General features: G+C 50.8%; 1 protein-coding gene across 1 annotated transcript in view; it reads left to right on the top strand.

The window, feature by feature from the left end:
- The window catches only part of Cyth1 (cytohesin 1), an 88,988-nt gene extending 79,937 nt beyond the window's left edge, over nucleotides 1-9,051 (top strand). The window contains exons 11-13 of the mRNA XM_059272220.1: nucleotides 3,658-3,729; nucleotides 5,623-5,777; nucleotides 8,734-9,051. Coding sequence (XP_059128203.1) covers nucleotides 3,658-3,729; nucleotides 5,623-5,777; nucleotides 8,734-8,812 — 306 coding nt within the window. The 3' untranslated portion in view covers nucleotides 8,813-9,051. The remainder of the gene's footprint in view (nucleotides 1-3,657; nucleotides 3,730-5,622; nucleotides 5,778-8,733) is intronic.
- Nucleotides 9,052-16,014: the final 6,963 nt, after the last annotated feature.

Genomic DNA, 16,014 nt, shown 5'->3' with positions numbered 1-16,014 from the left:
AGCTGGAACTTGGATGCACTTCGCTATAGAGCTGTTGCTAAAATTTCCTAAATACGGAAGCAGCATGGAGATACAGGGTCCACACGGAACTGTGCCGAGACCCGGAATGGATTCATGCCTGTGCTAAGTAACTGGACCCTGTGGCTGCGGGACAGGCTGGGGGTGTTAGAAACTGGAAAGTGTCAGGTGAAGTCAGTGTCAGCAGGGACCAACAGTAGGAAGAACACTTCATCTTTCAAACTGTTCAAGCTGAATCATATGACATTTTTCAAAACAGATGAAACACCTAGCAGTTTTTATAAGGCTGCTTTAAGAATGGTCTTTCATGTCAAGGAAGCATTTTCCTTGAAGTTCCATGTGTTTGCATTTTCTGCCTCAATTTTTTCTTAATAGGATATCTTTTATGAAAATACTCCATGAAATAGCCCATCCTCACAGACATGTTCTTCTCCCTCCACATCACACCAGCCCTCTATACCCCCACCCCACCGTGCTTCCATGTGGTCACCAGGTGATCTGATTTGGAGTGTCTAAAACCTTTTTCTTTTATTCTCTTCTGCAGTATTTTAAATTCTTTATAATGAGCGAGTCATGTTTTTGCAAAGATATTGGTACTTGCTGTAAGAAATCACATAGGCCAAAGGACCTGGCACTGTTTTTTTCTGTCCTTGTTGGGGACATAGATGAAACCAGTGGTGAGGTGTACCATGGGTCTGTTCCTGGACTTAGTATAGAATTATTTGGTTATTTTAATTTTGGTGTTGAGGATAGGACCCAGGTCCTCCTACTGAGCAGTTCTTCAAGCCCCTGGAAATCCACATAGAGTTATAGAATGAGAGGCCTACACAGGGACCCCATTTCATATTTTGGACTTGACATTATTAGCCAGCAACATAACATTGAGTTGTTGGGACCCACAATTCCCAGTGCTCTCCAGATTCTGTGGAATGTACATGAGTGAGCATGCTGGCTTACTTCAGCCACTGTCAGCCTGCAGAACCCCTGTGGGAGATCACCAGAGGGCCCAGTGATCTCCCTGGCTGGTCATAAGGGGCTCCAGAGCTGCTCCTCGGTCTTGGGCAGGAGATGGCGTAACCCTTTTGGTTTATAACTGCACACCTAGAACACAGACCATGTACCGTGCACATGTAGCTCATTGCCCCAGGCCCTGCAGTCTAGCAGAATAAAGAAGCCATGCCTCACAGGCTCTGCATTAGGATGACTTGACAACCCACTTCAACATTGGAGTCCTCAACATGTCCAGGCACCCCGTGGCCAGGAAATGAGAGTGGAGGGGGGAAAGGAATGGGAAGTAGACTGGGAATTGTTGAAGAAGACGGTGGCCACCCTTCCTGTGGCTGCCTGGGGGTTGGTTCCTCCTCAGGAGGGAACTACTGTGAGTCTCGGGACCAAGGGGTGCTCTTAGCACTGCTAAGGGTGGGCATTGTATGCACATAGGAGGGTCAGGGAAACTCAGGTAAGTGATTATCTCCCCTTCTGTAACTGCCATGCGAGGGACTGATACCCCAGGAGAGGGCTGTGAGGCTCTCAGGCAGACTCTGGTCAGCCGTGGGAGAGGACCCTCGTGAGCAGAGAGAGCCTGCAGTCTACACGCTTACTCGGCTTACTTAGTCCCTCACTCTCCAAATGATACGACTGGCAAGTCCAGATGCCTAAGAAGGCTTCTGACCAAGAGCAGGTGGAGGCCAGAGCTGCCTGCAGGGGGGAGGAAAGGACTGTGGGGAGCCGGAGACTGGTCTTAGAGAGATGGCCCATTGAAGCAGGGACGGGAACATAGATGTAGTGAGCCCAGGACGGACCGACAGACATGCTCGTGAAAACAAAACACTTCGGTCATAAATGCAGTAGAAGGGCTGGAAGGAACCATTGTTTCCAGAAAGAGTACAAGGACACAGAGGAAACGATACAGGAGACAAGAGCTGGCCCAAGAGGTCCCTGTGGCCCAGAGAGGATGACAGCTGTGAGATACTGACAATCACTTCAGACCATCCTCAAACGGAAAATGTGCCTCCAGGCTTACCCTGCATCATGCCTGAAAATGGAGCCTCACCAAGTCCATGTTCTTTCTGAGTCTCAGTGCCTAGAGGACAAAGAGCACAGTTTCAGCCAACAGAAAAACTTACACAGAATAGCCTGAGAGCTGAAGGGTGCCATGTGTCACAGTCTGGAGGATGCACTCTCTACCCACACTGTTCCATGCATCTGAGCTCAGGTGAAAACCTTTCCAACATGGGAGACTTTAACAGGGTTCCCCCGCCCTTGGTACTCTCCCTCAGAATACTGTTGGAAGATGCACCCTGTCAAAATGACAGTGCCCAGTAAAATGGGGGAAATCTCAACTGTGGGAACTGGGTCTCAGGCAGTGAAATAGGGAAGAGCTGCAAACTGGGGATAGAATGTCCCCAGGCTTAGAGGCCAGCTGGCTCTGAGAGGGACTTTGCCACAAAGTTAAGGTTAGAAGAATACTCAATATGAATTAGCCTAAGAAAGGAGATTTTGACAAGACGAAACACGTGCAGTTGATTTGGGTGCTGTTTGATAGAAAAGTAAGTAATGGGTGTGCACACACCACCCAATTAGAAGGCAATTTTTGAGTTGGGGGAAGGAGAGCAAATGTGTGGAGTAGGTTACCTGGTACAGATTAGCTGCTGTGTGGCATAGCCCAAGGAGCAGAGTAGTGCTGACAAGAAGCAGCATACTCCAGCTTGATTATTGAGGGGTGAGGCAGAAAGAGCTGGGTCTTTCTCAGTAGATGATGCTGGAAGCTCAGAGGAACAGCTCAGAGAGGGTGTCCTCAGGCCAGCACTGAATGGGTTGGCAGGAAGAGGGTGACTGTTCCTGCAGGGCCTGGGGAAATGGCTAACGGCATTTTGTTTGTTTGTTTGTTTGTTTGTTTGTTTGTTTACAATCAGAACTAGATTTGGTTGGTCGGTTAGTTGGTGGGATGGTTTGCTTTTGACATAATGTGCATGTGTAACTCTGATCAGTATGTTTGAGAAGCTACAGGCCTTGACCAAGGTTAGCTGGCTGGTAGGGTAGAAGTATGTCCCTGATAGGGGCCTTGCTGATGTGATGGCCAGTTCCTCAGAGGACCAGTTGAGGTGAAGGAGGGAATGAGGATCATCGTGGAGCAGCTGTCCAAAGGATAGTGTCACCCTAAGGGTCACAAATTCAAGTGATGTGCAGTGAGCAAAAGCAGTCTGAAACTCAGCTGGAGTCCCTACATCAGGCATGGGCAGGAGTGCCTAGACCTAGGCCTGAAAAGACTCCCAGGAGTTAGTGGCACAGAACTATGCTAGGAAAAGGAAAAGGAAAAACAGATACAGACATGGAAGAGGGGAAAAGCTCTTTCTTAGGGAAAGTAGCTGACATGTTGCCTGCTTGAGGTCCTATGGGTTATTGCCAGGTACACTTTGATGGTACCTGCTGAGGCCCCTGGCCTTGTGGTCTTCAGAGGGCTTTGGATTTTTCCCAGCTTTGCCACACACTCCTAACCCTGGTCCTGTTGTAGAACTCAAAGGTGGCTGAAGCCAACCTGGGAGCTTCAGGCCTGAGAGGGAGGAGTCAGGATGGGCTGAGGGAGGAGAAAGAGGTGTTTCCTCAGCTGCGAGTGAAGTCTTTCTTCACCTGTTCCAGGATAAAGAGCCCCGTGGGATCATCCCCTTAGAGAATCTGAGTATCCGAGAGGTAGAAGACTCCAAAAAGCCGGTGAGTATTCCTGCGATTTTGCCCAGGGCCAGAAGGGGATGGTCACAACTTTGCTCTAAAAAGAGTATCATTGGAAGGCATTTTAAGACAGACATGAGAACCTGAAAAACAAAGCCATGCCTTTACCTCCGCCTGTTTTGATTACCGTTAGTGTTCAAGTGAAAGATGAAACAAATAGCCTTGCTTTGTTCTGTCTGTCTGCCTCAGTGTCACCTACTGACTGGACCGTCCCTCCTAACAGGTCAGCTGTGAGCACCCATAGCTCGGTGCTGGCTTTATGACTAATGCGGTGTGTGGCATGGGAGCAGCTCACCTGCAGCTCTGTGCATGCTCCTGTCTGTCAGGAGTGGAGCCAGCAGGTGTCAGGCCAGCATCTCAGCCAACACATGGGCCTGAGACACAGTTGACATCCTGCAGTGTTCTAGTCTGAGCTTTTTCCTTAGGAAAAATACTTGTGTATGTGTGCAGGTGTGTAGACAAATTACTAAACAGTCTTATTAAATAAAAAACCCGGAGCCAGGTATCAGGGTTAAAACCTGAGTGATCAGAGGAATAGGAAAAGCCACAAGCCAGCCTCACCTTACTGACCCTCAGCTTCCAAAGAGACCTACTTCTTTTTTTTTTTTTTTTTTTTTTTGGTTTTTTGAGACAGGGTTTTTCTGTGCAGCTTTGGAGCCTGTCCTGAAACTCACTCTGTAGCCCAGGCTGGCCTCGAACTCACAGAGATTCGCCTGCCTCTGCCTCCCGAGTGCTGGGCTTAAAGACGTGCACCACCCCTGCCCGGCAAAACCTACTTCTTGTATACCCACGCCTATATGCCTTTCTATTCTGCTATATTATTTACTCTCTCCATCCAGCTACATCACTTCCTCTTCCTGCCCAGCTCTGTCACTTCCTGTCTGTCTGTACAGATGTACAGACCTACAGACCTCCATGGTTAACTAGTGTTGGAGTTTAAGGCATGTGCCACCACACCTGGCTCTGTTCCCAGTGTGGCCTTGAACTCACGGAGATCCAGACAGATCCCTGCCTCCCACGTGATAATATTAAAGGCATGTGCTACCATTGCCTGACTTCTGTGTTTAATACAGTGAGTGGCTGGCTTTTTCCTCTGATCCTCAGACAAATTTTATTGGGAGACACAGATAAACTATCACCACAGAGGTATACATGTGTTTGCACATATGCACATGAGTCATTCCTCAGGAACTGTCTGCCTGGTTTTCTGAGACAGACTCTCAGCTGGGGAGATGGGAAGTGTGAGACAATGTTGACAAGTACAAGAAGAGCCTGAGTTCAGATCCTCAGAAGGGCTGGGTGTGGTGATGTGTGTCCATAATCCCAGCACCCCTACCGTGAGGCTTGCTGACCTAGTGTATGCAGTGGGAAAACAGCAATGGGCCGGTCTCAGACAAGGTAGAAGACGGGGTGATACCCGCGGCTGTCCTCGGGGTTCCAGGCTGGTACAGTGCACCTACATTCACACAAGTGCACACACATACACACTCACGAATTCATTTATTTATTACTTACTTATTTTTGCTTTTTCAAGACTGTATGGCCCTAGCTGTCCTAGAGCTTGTTTTGTAGACCAGGCTGGCCTCGAACTCAGAAATCCACCTGCCTCTGCCTCCTGAGTGCAGGAATTCAAGGCGTGTGCCACCACACTGGCCCACATTTGGCTTTTTAAATGCAGGATCAAACTCAGTTCCTCGTGCTTCTGTGGCAAACACTTTATCAACTGACTTCTGTCCTCTGCCTTCATTTTCTGAAGGTATTCCCCGATACATATTTCTTGAAAGTAAGAATAAAGAGTCTTTGGGAAAATAAATAACATTTTCCTTGGTCAACAGCTTCTTAAAATCTGACTGTACTTTTTCATTTTCTTCTCAGAACTGCTTTGAGCTTTATATCCCTGACAACAAAGACCAGGTGATTAAGGCCTGTAAGACGGAGGCCGATGGCCGGGTGGTGGAAGGGAACCACACTGTGTACCGCATCTCAGCCCCGACTCCCGAGGAGAAGGAGGAGTGGATCAAGTGCATCAAGTAGGTGGTTCCCACTCACGGGGATGGTCGCAGTGTCCTCTCCTTCCAGCTCAGAAGGGCTTCAGGGAGGGCTCCCAGCTTGCTTCCCAGCCGGCCTTTGGATTCCTGCTCGTTAGAGCGTGAGTGTGCCATGTCTCCAGCCTAGGCACCAAGGGAATTCAGAGACCCAGAGTGGGGACAAGAGCCACTTACCTCCATTATGTGTCTGTGGGGAGACATCTCTCCCTGGTGCCTCCTCGGTGGATGGCACTTGGCTTTATTGTACTTTTTCATCCAGTGAGACTGTTCTCCCAGTTATAGACACAGAAACTAAGCCCCTAAGTTCTGAGAGCTTTGGAAAGTCACGGCGCAGTGATGCCAGGTCATGAACCATGTGCTGTGAGAACACAGCCAGCCTGAGTGGAGGGAGCTTCTCCAGGTCCCGCCATGAACTGTGGTTCCACAGTGTGAGGTTTACTACAGGGACAGGACTTCCCAGTGTGGCACGTGACTGGAAAGAGGCTTTGCAAAGCTCCCTGATGTCTTCTGTCAGCATTGTTCCCTGGGACTGACATGAAACCTGGGTTGATGGGCATCTTTCTCCTTGCACCAGGAAGATGGCCATTGAGCAGTCTGACTTCCCTCAGAAGTTATAACACCCTCTCGGCAGTTATTTCTTCCAGCAATACATCCTTACTCATCACTCTGGGGACTTTGGCCATCAGGAGTTATGCAAGTGTTTCCCTTAGAAAGCTTTGCTTGTTATCTGGGCCCTGGCGACCTGGGGAGTGAGGAAGATATACCATCAGGTCACAGGCTGCCTCTGTGTCCTAGACATAGCAAACATGCCTTCTACCCAGCTGCAGCCCGTCCTTAGGACCTGATTGTTACCTAGTCTAATTAGTTTGGGGGACTTGACTCCAACCAGTGCGCTGTTTTGGTCAAGATCAGACAGGGAGCAAGCAAGGTGCTGACAAGCTGGTGTGAAGGGCTGATGCTTTTCTCTGGAGAGACACCACTCACAGTTCCCAGGGAAAGGAAGCTGATGGCTGGGCTTGGATGCAGGTCACCAGTGCAGTCAGTCCTTGATGTGTTTGGGGGTGTGTTACCCATCTCTTCTCTGACGCTCTCAACTTACAGGGCTGCTTGAGGACTGAGGTAGATGCTGAGGCTGATAGCGTGCTGCCTTGACCTAGGCATTGTCCTCAAAAGACAGCTGTTGTGCCAGTTACGGTCCACAGATAGGGCCAGGCAGGCAGCCCATCCTCTGAGCATTGGCTCTGTGTCTGGGAAAGACCTGAGACCAGGGAACAGATCGCACCCGGAGTGTCCTGTGTCCTTTCATGTCTGTTGTTGGGAATTCATTAACTATTCTCTCGATCCAGTAACTGTCTGTCTGACACTGACTCAAAGCACTTTCCCTGGTCCTACCACGTTCTGCATGGCCCCTGACTGGCCTGTGTGGACCACTGTCTTCCCATCTGAATACACACTGCTTCTGTCACTAGAATATGCTTTGGTAGAGGCTCCTTCCCCTTAAAGCTCTTTCAAAGGAAGTTTGGCTATTTTTGTCCATTTTGGCTCTGATGTAAGTTTTTGCTGCTGTAATCAGAAAAATAGAGTGTTCTTTAAAGTCCCTCTTGGATCCTTGTGGGTGCTAGGCCTCCTCCTGGGGCTGCCAATCTCCTCTGACAACTCCCTGCAAATATTCTTGATGCTTCCCTGGGAGCTCAGGCTTGGCCTCTGGAGGATGTGCAGATGCTGGGACTCTGTAGCATGGTCTCTGCATCCCAATCCCCATGGGGAAAGCCCAGAAGATGGTAAGCACTACTCCACAGAGCACTGGGGGAAAAAATGCTTCATGGTGTTGTAGAAGGCCAAGATGCTTTCTCTTGGTAGCTGCCCTTCCTAGGGGTTCCCAGCAGCCTAAGCAAACTCCTAGTGCATTGCATGTGTCCATCTTAACACTGGGTTCAACAGAGTCCAGACTGCAAGCAGACACTCAGTAGTCCAAAGATGCCCACTGTCTGCCATGGGGATCCTGTGTCTGACAGGTGTAGAGAGGTGCGATTTCCAGTTCCAAGAACTAACAAGGCAAGGTCTAGTACCAGGCATGAAGAGGAAGTTAAACATAGCCCATAACTGAGGAGTAACTGATGCCACCCCAGTTCTTGGCACCATTTCCCAGCATATTTTCATTTGGGCATCATGGGCACTGCTGTACAAGGGCAAGCAACCTACCAAAGGGGTTGGCCGTCCCTCAAAAGGCAAAATAGAATCAGCTACCCCTGAAGATGAAAGGCCTCTGACTAGCCGTATTCCTTTGGGTGCTGATTCCCTGTGGTGGTGAGACCCAGCCAGCTCACCAGAGCTGCGGCAGGGAGAGTGCTGGGATGTGTGTGCTGTGGACTCCGGGTCACTGGTGACCACTAGAACTAAGCATCACATAGACTCTGCTTCCCTAGGAGACCAAGCACCAGCTCTGTGGCCTTAGCCACCTCCACTGTCCAGTGCAGATCACGTGTGCCCTCCCTTACTGGGCTGGACAGGCAGCATGGCTGTTCCCCTTTTGCACTAGGCCCCCAGCAGCAGTACTCATCTACATGGAGCTGGTACACATAGGCCCCAGAAGTTCCTCTGCCGTCTATGCCAGCCTCTTGAACACCATGAGTGAAGTAACTTAATGGCAAGTATTGCAACATGCCACTCGGATACAGAGGACAGTCACTTGGTTGAGAAAACCAAATCCCCACGCTGGGAACTCAGCTGAGGAGTGAATGTATAATGGTTCTACTCCCAAATGCTAAGTGATGTTAGTTTAAAATAGGCAGGAACCTCCACGCTTACTTTGTTACATGTCCCTGTGTGTCACCTTAAGCTACCACTTGGACAGAGTGAGGGTGGGCGTTCCTGGTGACAGCTGGCAGCCCAGGTTCATCTACCCCTCATGCCTCTTCTCTCCCTTTCTGTCCTCCAGGGCTGCCATCAGCAGAGACCCTTTCTACGAGATGCTAGCAGCACGGAAAAAGAAGGTCTCGTCCACGAAGAGACACTGAGCGTGCACCAGGGCGCGGCAGCCCCCTGAGCTGGCCCTTTCTCCCGCCTCCCCTGGAGGGGCGCAGCGGAGCCAAGCAGAGGAGAGCAGAGGCCTCCTCTGCCAGTCCCTGCCCGCTCCTAAAGACTAGCTTCAGCTTTTGCAGTTTTCTAAGTGGGAGAAGGGTGGGCAGTGAGGGCTGGGGCTGCTGCCGCCCCCGTGGGCTCCAGCCGCTCTCAGAAGCGCTGCCAGCAGCAGAGCAGTGCCTGCCACGGTCAGCAGTGCCTGCCACGGTCAGCAGTGCCTGCCACGGTCAGCAGTGCCTGCCACGGTCAGCAGTGCCTGCCACGGTCCCAGGCCTCAGCTCCGCAGCCCCATGGCACCGCAGAGAGCTCTCTCTTTACCTCGCAGTGTTCCTGGCCAAGGGCCTTCACCTCTGCTCCACACATGCCTGTGAGGATGACTTTATGGACTGAGGAGAAAGGAGGAAAGGAAAAGAAGCCACGCACTAGAAAGATTTATTTTTGTTTTTGTAAAGCAAACATGAACGTAGCACTGTACTCTGCCCTCCTGTGCCCTGCTTGGGAAGCTTCCCCTAGTAGGGGCTCTGGGGCTGCTGGCACCCCAGGAGCTGCTGCCTCATGACCTATGTGGGCAAGAGGTGCAAAAGCAGGGCTGCTGGCAGGGCCCAGCAACACAGGGAGGCCTCTAGGACCCCAGCAGGCAGCAGGCAGGGCCCAGCAGACACAGGGAGGCCTCCAGGACCCCAGCAGGCAGCAGGCAGGGCCCAGCAGACACAGGGAGGCCTCCAGGACCCCAGCAGGCAGCAGGCAGTCTGGGCAGCTCCTGTCCAGTGCCTATGGGGTGGGATGAAGGTGACTAGCTCCTTGCCTGGCCTCAGTACCCAGGCCCACTGCGCTTTAAAGTGGGAGTCTGCATTTTCCTAGTAACCAAAACTGTGAGGAGGCCACCCGTGCTCCCGGGTGGCCGACGACTGTTTCATAGCTGGTTTTTCTTTCTCCTCCCCAAGGACTCCACTCCTCGTTCTAGAGGAAGGAGTAGGTTTTACCTGATCCCCTTGGGGCTCCAGTCTTTTCTGCCTCAAAAGTATCCCCAACTGGACTATTCTGGTGCACTCTGTGGTAGCCTCCAGGAGCAGGGTCCTCGCTCAGCAGCGTGCAGTGCAGTCAGGCAAGGGTGAGGTGGCCTTTCTGTCCCCTCCCCCCATGGCATGCCACGACACATGTGTGAGTTGGCCCTGATCTCCTAACTCAGCGTGAAGGGAGCCATGAAGCCCAGCATCTCCTGCCGTTCTCTCAGGGACTCTCAAGGGCAGCTCCTGCTCCTTGGCCAGGGCCAGCGTGCCAGTCCAGGCAGAGCAGGTGGCACACTCCTCCGTGTGGCCAAGGCCTCGGTGGCAGAATGCTGCCTCCAGGCAGGTGGAGGAGCCATGGGCCCCCTCTAGGCTGTGTGAGCTCGGCTCCTCCAATCTCAGAAGGAGGTCAGCACCTCTGGAAATAGCTTTGCAGAGGAGGGTGAGTGTGGGGACAGCACTCTGGCCCCCTCCTGTGGATCCGGCCTCGAGTGGCTTCAGGTGCTTGATGCTGGAGTGTGTGAAGGAGACAGTGACAGAGGAGGGTCCAGGCTGGAAAACTGAGCCTCCTGGTAGAGAACCAGGCAGTGCCAGCCAGGCTGGTGCGCGGGGCAGGGTCAGAGCCTCTCCTGAACACTGGTTCTCACAGGTGTGTCCTGGGCAGACCAGCACCTGGATCAGTATCAGTCTATTTATCAGAGGTGTAAATAATTCATACATAGTTTTTCTCCTTTTAGATTATTTTGTATTTGTTTAAAAAAAGATTTGTCAAAAATGCAAAGAAATGACTGAAAGTTGTTGACAGGGTTTTTTTATAAATATTATTATTATTCCAATTGTTTTTTGTTTGTCTTTGCCTTGTAAACTAGCTCCAAGGAACTGCAGCAAATAAACTCCAAATGTGCCCAAAGCACTTCCGTTGTCTGCTTGGTAGTGAGTGTCATCTCTTGTCAAGCCTGGGCTTGGGAGCTGGTGCACCTGTAGGGTGGGCATGGCTCCATCCTGAGTGTGGTTGTGATAAGAAAGCCAAAGTTGGGTAGGGGCTGTGTTTCTGCAAGGGATGGCATAACAAGGGGGGTGGGCTTAACATTTGCCCCCCTCTTTTTGGGAAAGAAACTCAACTTGAAGGCAGAGCAGAAGTATCCACATCAGCCACCTGCAGCCTTGTCGGGCGATTGAGCGGCACCAGGAAACAGGCCACAGGTACATGACCCATGCATGTGGCAGAAGCCGGCGTCTCTGGGCTCCTTTCTTTCTTTCCTTTTCTTGAGGCAGCACTTGGTGTAGCTCAGGCTGGCCTTGAGTTCACTGTGCAGCTGAAGAAGACCCTGAATTTCTGCTCTTCTTGTGCCTGTCTCTCTCCAGTGCTGGGATCACAGTTCTGTACGGTGCCTGGTTTGTGCAATGCTGGGGGTCGCCCCAAAGCTTTCTTCGTGTGACGCAAACACTCCAGGAACTGAACTGCATCCCAGGCCTGGGGGGCGGGGCAGCAGGGCCACAGCCCTTCCCTCACACCGGTCCTCACAGGTGTGTCCTGGGCAGCCCAGCACCTGGATCAGCATCCGTTTATTTATTAGAGGTGTAAATAATTCATAGTTTTTCTCCTTTTAGATTATTTTGTATTAGAAAAAGATTTGTATTATTTTGTTTACAAAAAGATTTATCAAGATACAACGAAATGACTGAAAGTTGTTGACAGGGTGTTTTGAAAATATTATTCCAATTGTTTTGTGGTTTTGCCTTGTAAACTAGCTTCAAGGAAGTAGGTCACTGAGGGCATATTTTTGGAGACTGTATCTTGTCCTCTCTCTCTGCCTCCTGTGTACCATGAGGTAAGTAGCCTCCGCCACAGGGTTCTGCTGTCATGATGCTCTACCTCATCAGATCCCAGGATCACTAGATCCCAGGACCATGGACTGAAACCTCTGAAGCCCTGAGCCAAATGATTGTTATCCCTTTTGTTCCCAGGTATTTGGGTCACATCTGGGGAGCGCTAACAACCTGGTTAGCTCCGTGCTCAGCAAACAGACCACTGCCCTGACTTCCATTAAGGCAGACAATGTAAAGATCAAAGGTGCTGTAAACTTGGTACCAGAACACATGTCCTGATAGACAAGAACAGCCCCAGCAGATACACTATTCTTGTCTCCCTTAATCCAGGTCTCTGCATCTCATTCCTTGACATTTGATGACATTTGCTTATCTCCTCCTGGTTTAATTTTTTTGTACATATTTGATCAAAACGAATCTGCTGATGTGTATGTGGCTCTTGCTGTTTACATGGCTGCATCTTGTTCATAAGCATGAAGTCAGTACTGTGCACAGAACCCCCGTCTCTGTGGGCTCCTCAGCTTTGGGCTCTGTCCCTTCACTTCCTTTCTGAGCCCCATCAGGTGGGCTGGTTCTACCACTTCATTCTGTGTGACTCCAAGCTCTTGAGAGCTGAGTCTCAGCATCTTCTGCTTCTTGCTTGGTTAAGCATGCTCGATCCCAAGCTCTTGTCTTCTTGCAGTAGTTGCATTAGAGTGGCTCGTTCCTCACTGAACATCTTCATTCAACAAACACTGCCTGGGGTCTACCAGACTAGGAAGCCAAGTACTATGTCCATGACTTGACTCGAAAGATTGCTTACTGCTGGCCTGCCTGAGGCCCCCTGGAGCAGAAACAGAGAACAGGGCCGCAGATCAGCAGTGCTGGGGGCAGGGCAGCGGGGTTGGGCAAGCGTGCTCGGTGCTCCTGACTCACCTCTTCCTGAGCATTGAATTGACCACCGGCGCCTGCTAGAGAGCAGTGGAAGAGTAGATTGTGGACAGTGAGAAAATACCAAACCTTTTTTTTTTTTTTAAATGTTACTCAGACTGTGACACAGAGTGGCTTAAACAGAAGCAGCACTTTGGAAAGGTAGGTGGTGTGGATGGCTATCTTGCTATCTTGCTACCCCTTGTGCTGTGCTGGTCATAGGAGGTGACCTTATCACTGTTGGGTAGGGTTGTGCCCTGTCTCTGGAGTCCTTCCTAGGCTCCAGTTTTTCGGCTGGCCTGACCTTGGGCTGTGTAGCCCTGCACGGCTTGTTTGCCAGCTTTGAGCCTCCCTCCACTGTGAATGTGACCCTGAGCATGACAATCACACACATTGTTGGAGGTTCTCTGGGCCCGGTAGAAGGTGAACGTGAAAAGTTTACTCACTGGGGCCCAGCTTTCTCTGAAACTTGCCGGTGTTAGAAAATGCCCAGGGGAGGGCCAGGCTCAGGTCATTTGTGTGTCCCATCCACGGTTCTGGTCCTTCTGGTTAGAGGCTGTCTTGGTTAAGAAGGAGTACCAGTCCTTGGGTAATGAAGTTGGTCATCCCAGCATCTTGCTTAGCTGCCAAGAGCAGTCTCAGGCTGGAGCAGGGGTGGGGGTGATAGGGAAACAGGTAGCATGGAAGCACCCCCACACACCCCGACTCCGCGTCCCCCCACCCCACCCCGTCTCCATCCCAGGTTGCTTCATCACATCAGAATGTGACACAAACCTCTCGGGGGTATGTGTGGGAACTTAGCAGAAGCCAGGCTAACAGCCAGTCATGGGTATGTCATTGTTTACTCTGTAGACCTCTGCATCCCTGACGTGTGCGTGTCTGAGTGTGTCTGCTCATACCGATGCTTGGCTTGTTTTACTTTGTTTTGCTGTTTGTTTGGTCCTGGTTTTAGTTTTGTATTTGTTCTTTTGAGAGCTCACTGTGTAGTCCTCACAGCCTGGAACTCGCTATGCAAACCAGGCTGACCTCAGACTTGAGCAGAGCTGTCCCCTGCCTCTGATTCCCAAGTGCGGGGATGACAAGCCTGTGCCACCACACCCAGTCTCGGATCCTGTCTCATGAGCCTTTTGCTAATTAAGAATCTCACTTTAAGGATCCAGAAGAGGATCATCTCTGAGGAAGCCCATTGCTAAAGCACCTGAGGCTGTGATGCATACCGAAGCCCTAGCTGGTCAGGGGCAGTAGGTTTGCGTCTGAGGCAACATCCTTGATAACTAGACATATTCACACCTGGGGGAAGTAAGGACATGGTGCCTCCAGGCTTTCACATCCAGGTGAGCGAGAACATAGGTGAGAGTGATGGAGGCAATGATGGTGACAGATGCTATCCCAACACTGTAAGCGGACAGCCTTGGGTGTAAAGGGCAAGAGGGAAAAGGATGATGTGGGATGCCAGGTGGATGCCCCTTGGGAGGGCATCTGAGGGAAGTGATGTCAGGAAGGACTGAGGTGGTGACCCACAGGGAACTGCAGAGCATGGCTCTTTCCAAGGTCATAGGAGGGTACAGCCGTTGGTCATGTCACTCCCTAGTGTGATAGCTCCAGAGCATTATGCCCTACATGCATGTAGAGGAGGAATCTGGCCAAGGAGAAGGCCAGCTTCCATGAGTGGGTTGATTTCACCAAGGGCCAGGGCATCCCAGAGTAGGCAGGACCAGCATGACTAGCCAGGTCCCTGGTACTTCTAATGGCAAAGCTGGGCATGACATGACTGTTGACATGCCAAGCCCTTGATGTAGATCTGCAAATCCACCCCACCCACCTCACCCTGGCAGACTGCAGCTAGGTCACAGACATTCATGCTCTCGTGGACTCAGTCAGACTGCAGGGTAACACACAGCGTATTCTTCAGCCAGTGTGCTCCTCAGGCCAGTTCTTGGGCCCTAGGTAAGCTCTCGGGGCCAGGGCTCTGCAGGGGTGCCCAAGTCATTCATTTGTTTTTATTCGTTGGTTTTGGTTTGTGGCAGGCTCTCATTCATTGCCCAGGAACCATTGCCTTGGACTCCCTGTGTAGCCCAGGTTGGCTTCACATACACAGTCATCCTCCTGTTCCAGCCCTTTAAGTGCTGAAATTATAGCTGGAGCTCCCATGGCCAGCTTGAGTTGTTCATATTATAGTGACATGGGGAATGTTGAATGGGGCATTTAGGAGTTGAGACACTTGCCTGTGCTGGTGAGGACCTGATTTACATGAATGGACTGTGGGAAATGCAGAAACCACGCATTTCCCACGTGGTCAGAAGATAATCTGATGTCAAGTCCTTACAGTAACCTCTGAAGAGCTGCTGAGAGACAGCGAGGTAGGCAAAAAATCCAAGATTACCCCAATTCCAGCACGCTGCTGGTCAGAGCAGTCAGGGGCCGCAACTCGGATACAGAGCATGTGGGTCCCTGCCATTGGCTCCGTGGTGGAGCCAGTGACTCAGTGAACTCTGGATGCACACAGGTTGGTACAAGGAAGAGGACATGGTATCCGTTTCCTCAATTAGACAGAGTGTGAAGCATAATTGTCACAACAGTGACAACTGATGTATGTTGGCCTGGCCAACACAGCTAAAGTCCAGTGAGGAAGTCTCTTCCGAATTTCTTTAAATTCATTTTATTTTGTGTGTATGGGTGTTTTGCCTGAATATATGTGTACCACATGTGCCTGGTGCCTGTGGAGACCAGAAGAGGGTGTTAGCTCTTCACAGGAAGACAGCCTAGCCCAGAGCACTTCCATGTTGTCCACACTGCCCAACACATTGGAAACAAGGGGGCATGCACAGAGCTGGGACCCCCACAACTGGAAGACAAGAAAAACAGCAAACAAAAGCAGGTCCCATGGCAACCTAACGATGGAATCTGTTGTCACTCAGTGCCCAATAAAGTCCCTAAGGCAATCCAGTGGGGACAGCAAAGCCTTTTCCGCATGGAAACCAACTGCCTGAGTAAGCTACATACTCCCAAATAATTCAAGATGGAGTGTGACTTGATCTCGCACATAAAGCCAAGACGTTTCTAGATGAAAACACACAAGAATATACTTATGACCTTGGAGTCGGCAAAGGTTCTTCAAGGTAGAATCAGAAAGATCATAGACATCTGACACAGCAAGCATGGTGTTTGTGTAGCCCTTTTCATGGGTACTGGAGCCTGGTTTCTGCTGTGAAGAGGATGGCCACAGCACCCCAGCGAGACACACATATTTAATCCTGCTACTACCACCTAATGTGGGCATTAAGTTCAAGCGATACTGAAGTGTGTGCAAGAGAGCCTGGTCCCCAGACAAGACAGGCCCCCACCAGCTTCCTCAAACAAAACAAAACAGAAGAGGACAAACGCTGCTGTCT

This window comes from Peromyscus eremicus, chromosome 8a (genome assembly GCF_949786415.1).
Source record: "Peromyscus eremicus chromosome 8a, PerEre_H2_v1, whole genome shotgun sequence".
Taxonomy (NCBI): domain Eukaryota; kingdom Metazoa; phylum Chordata; class Mammalia; order Rodentia; family Cricetidae; genus Peromyscus; species Peromyscus eremicus.
The sequence above is the reverse complement of the archived record's forward strand: the minus strand, read 5'-3'. Positions and strand labels throughout refer to the sequence as shown.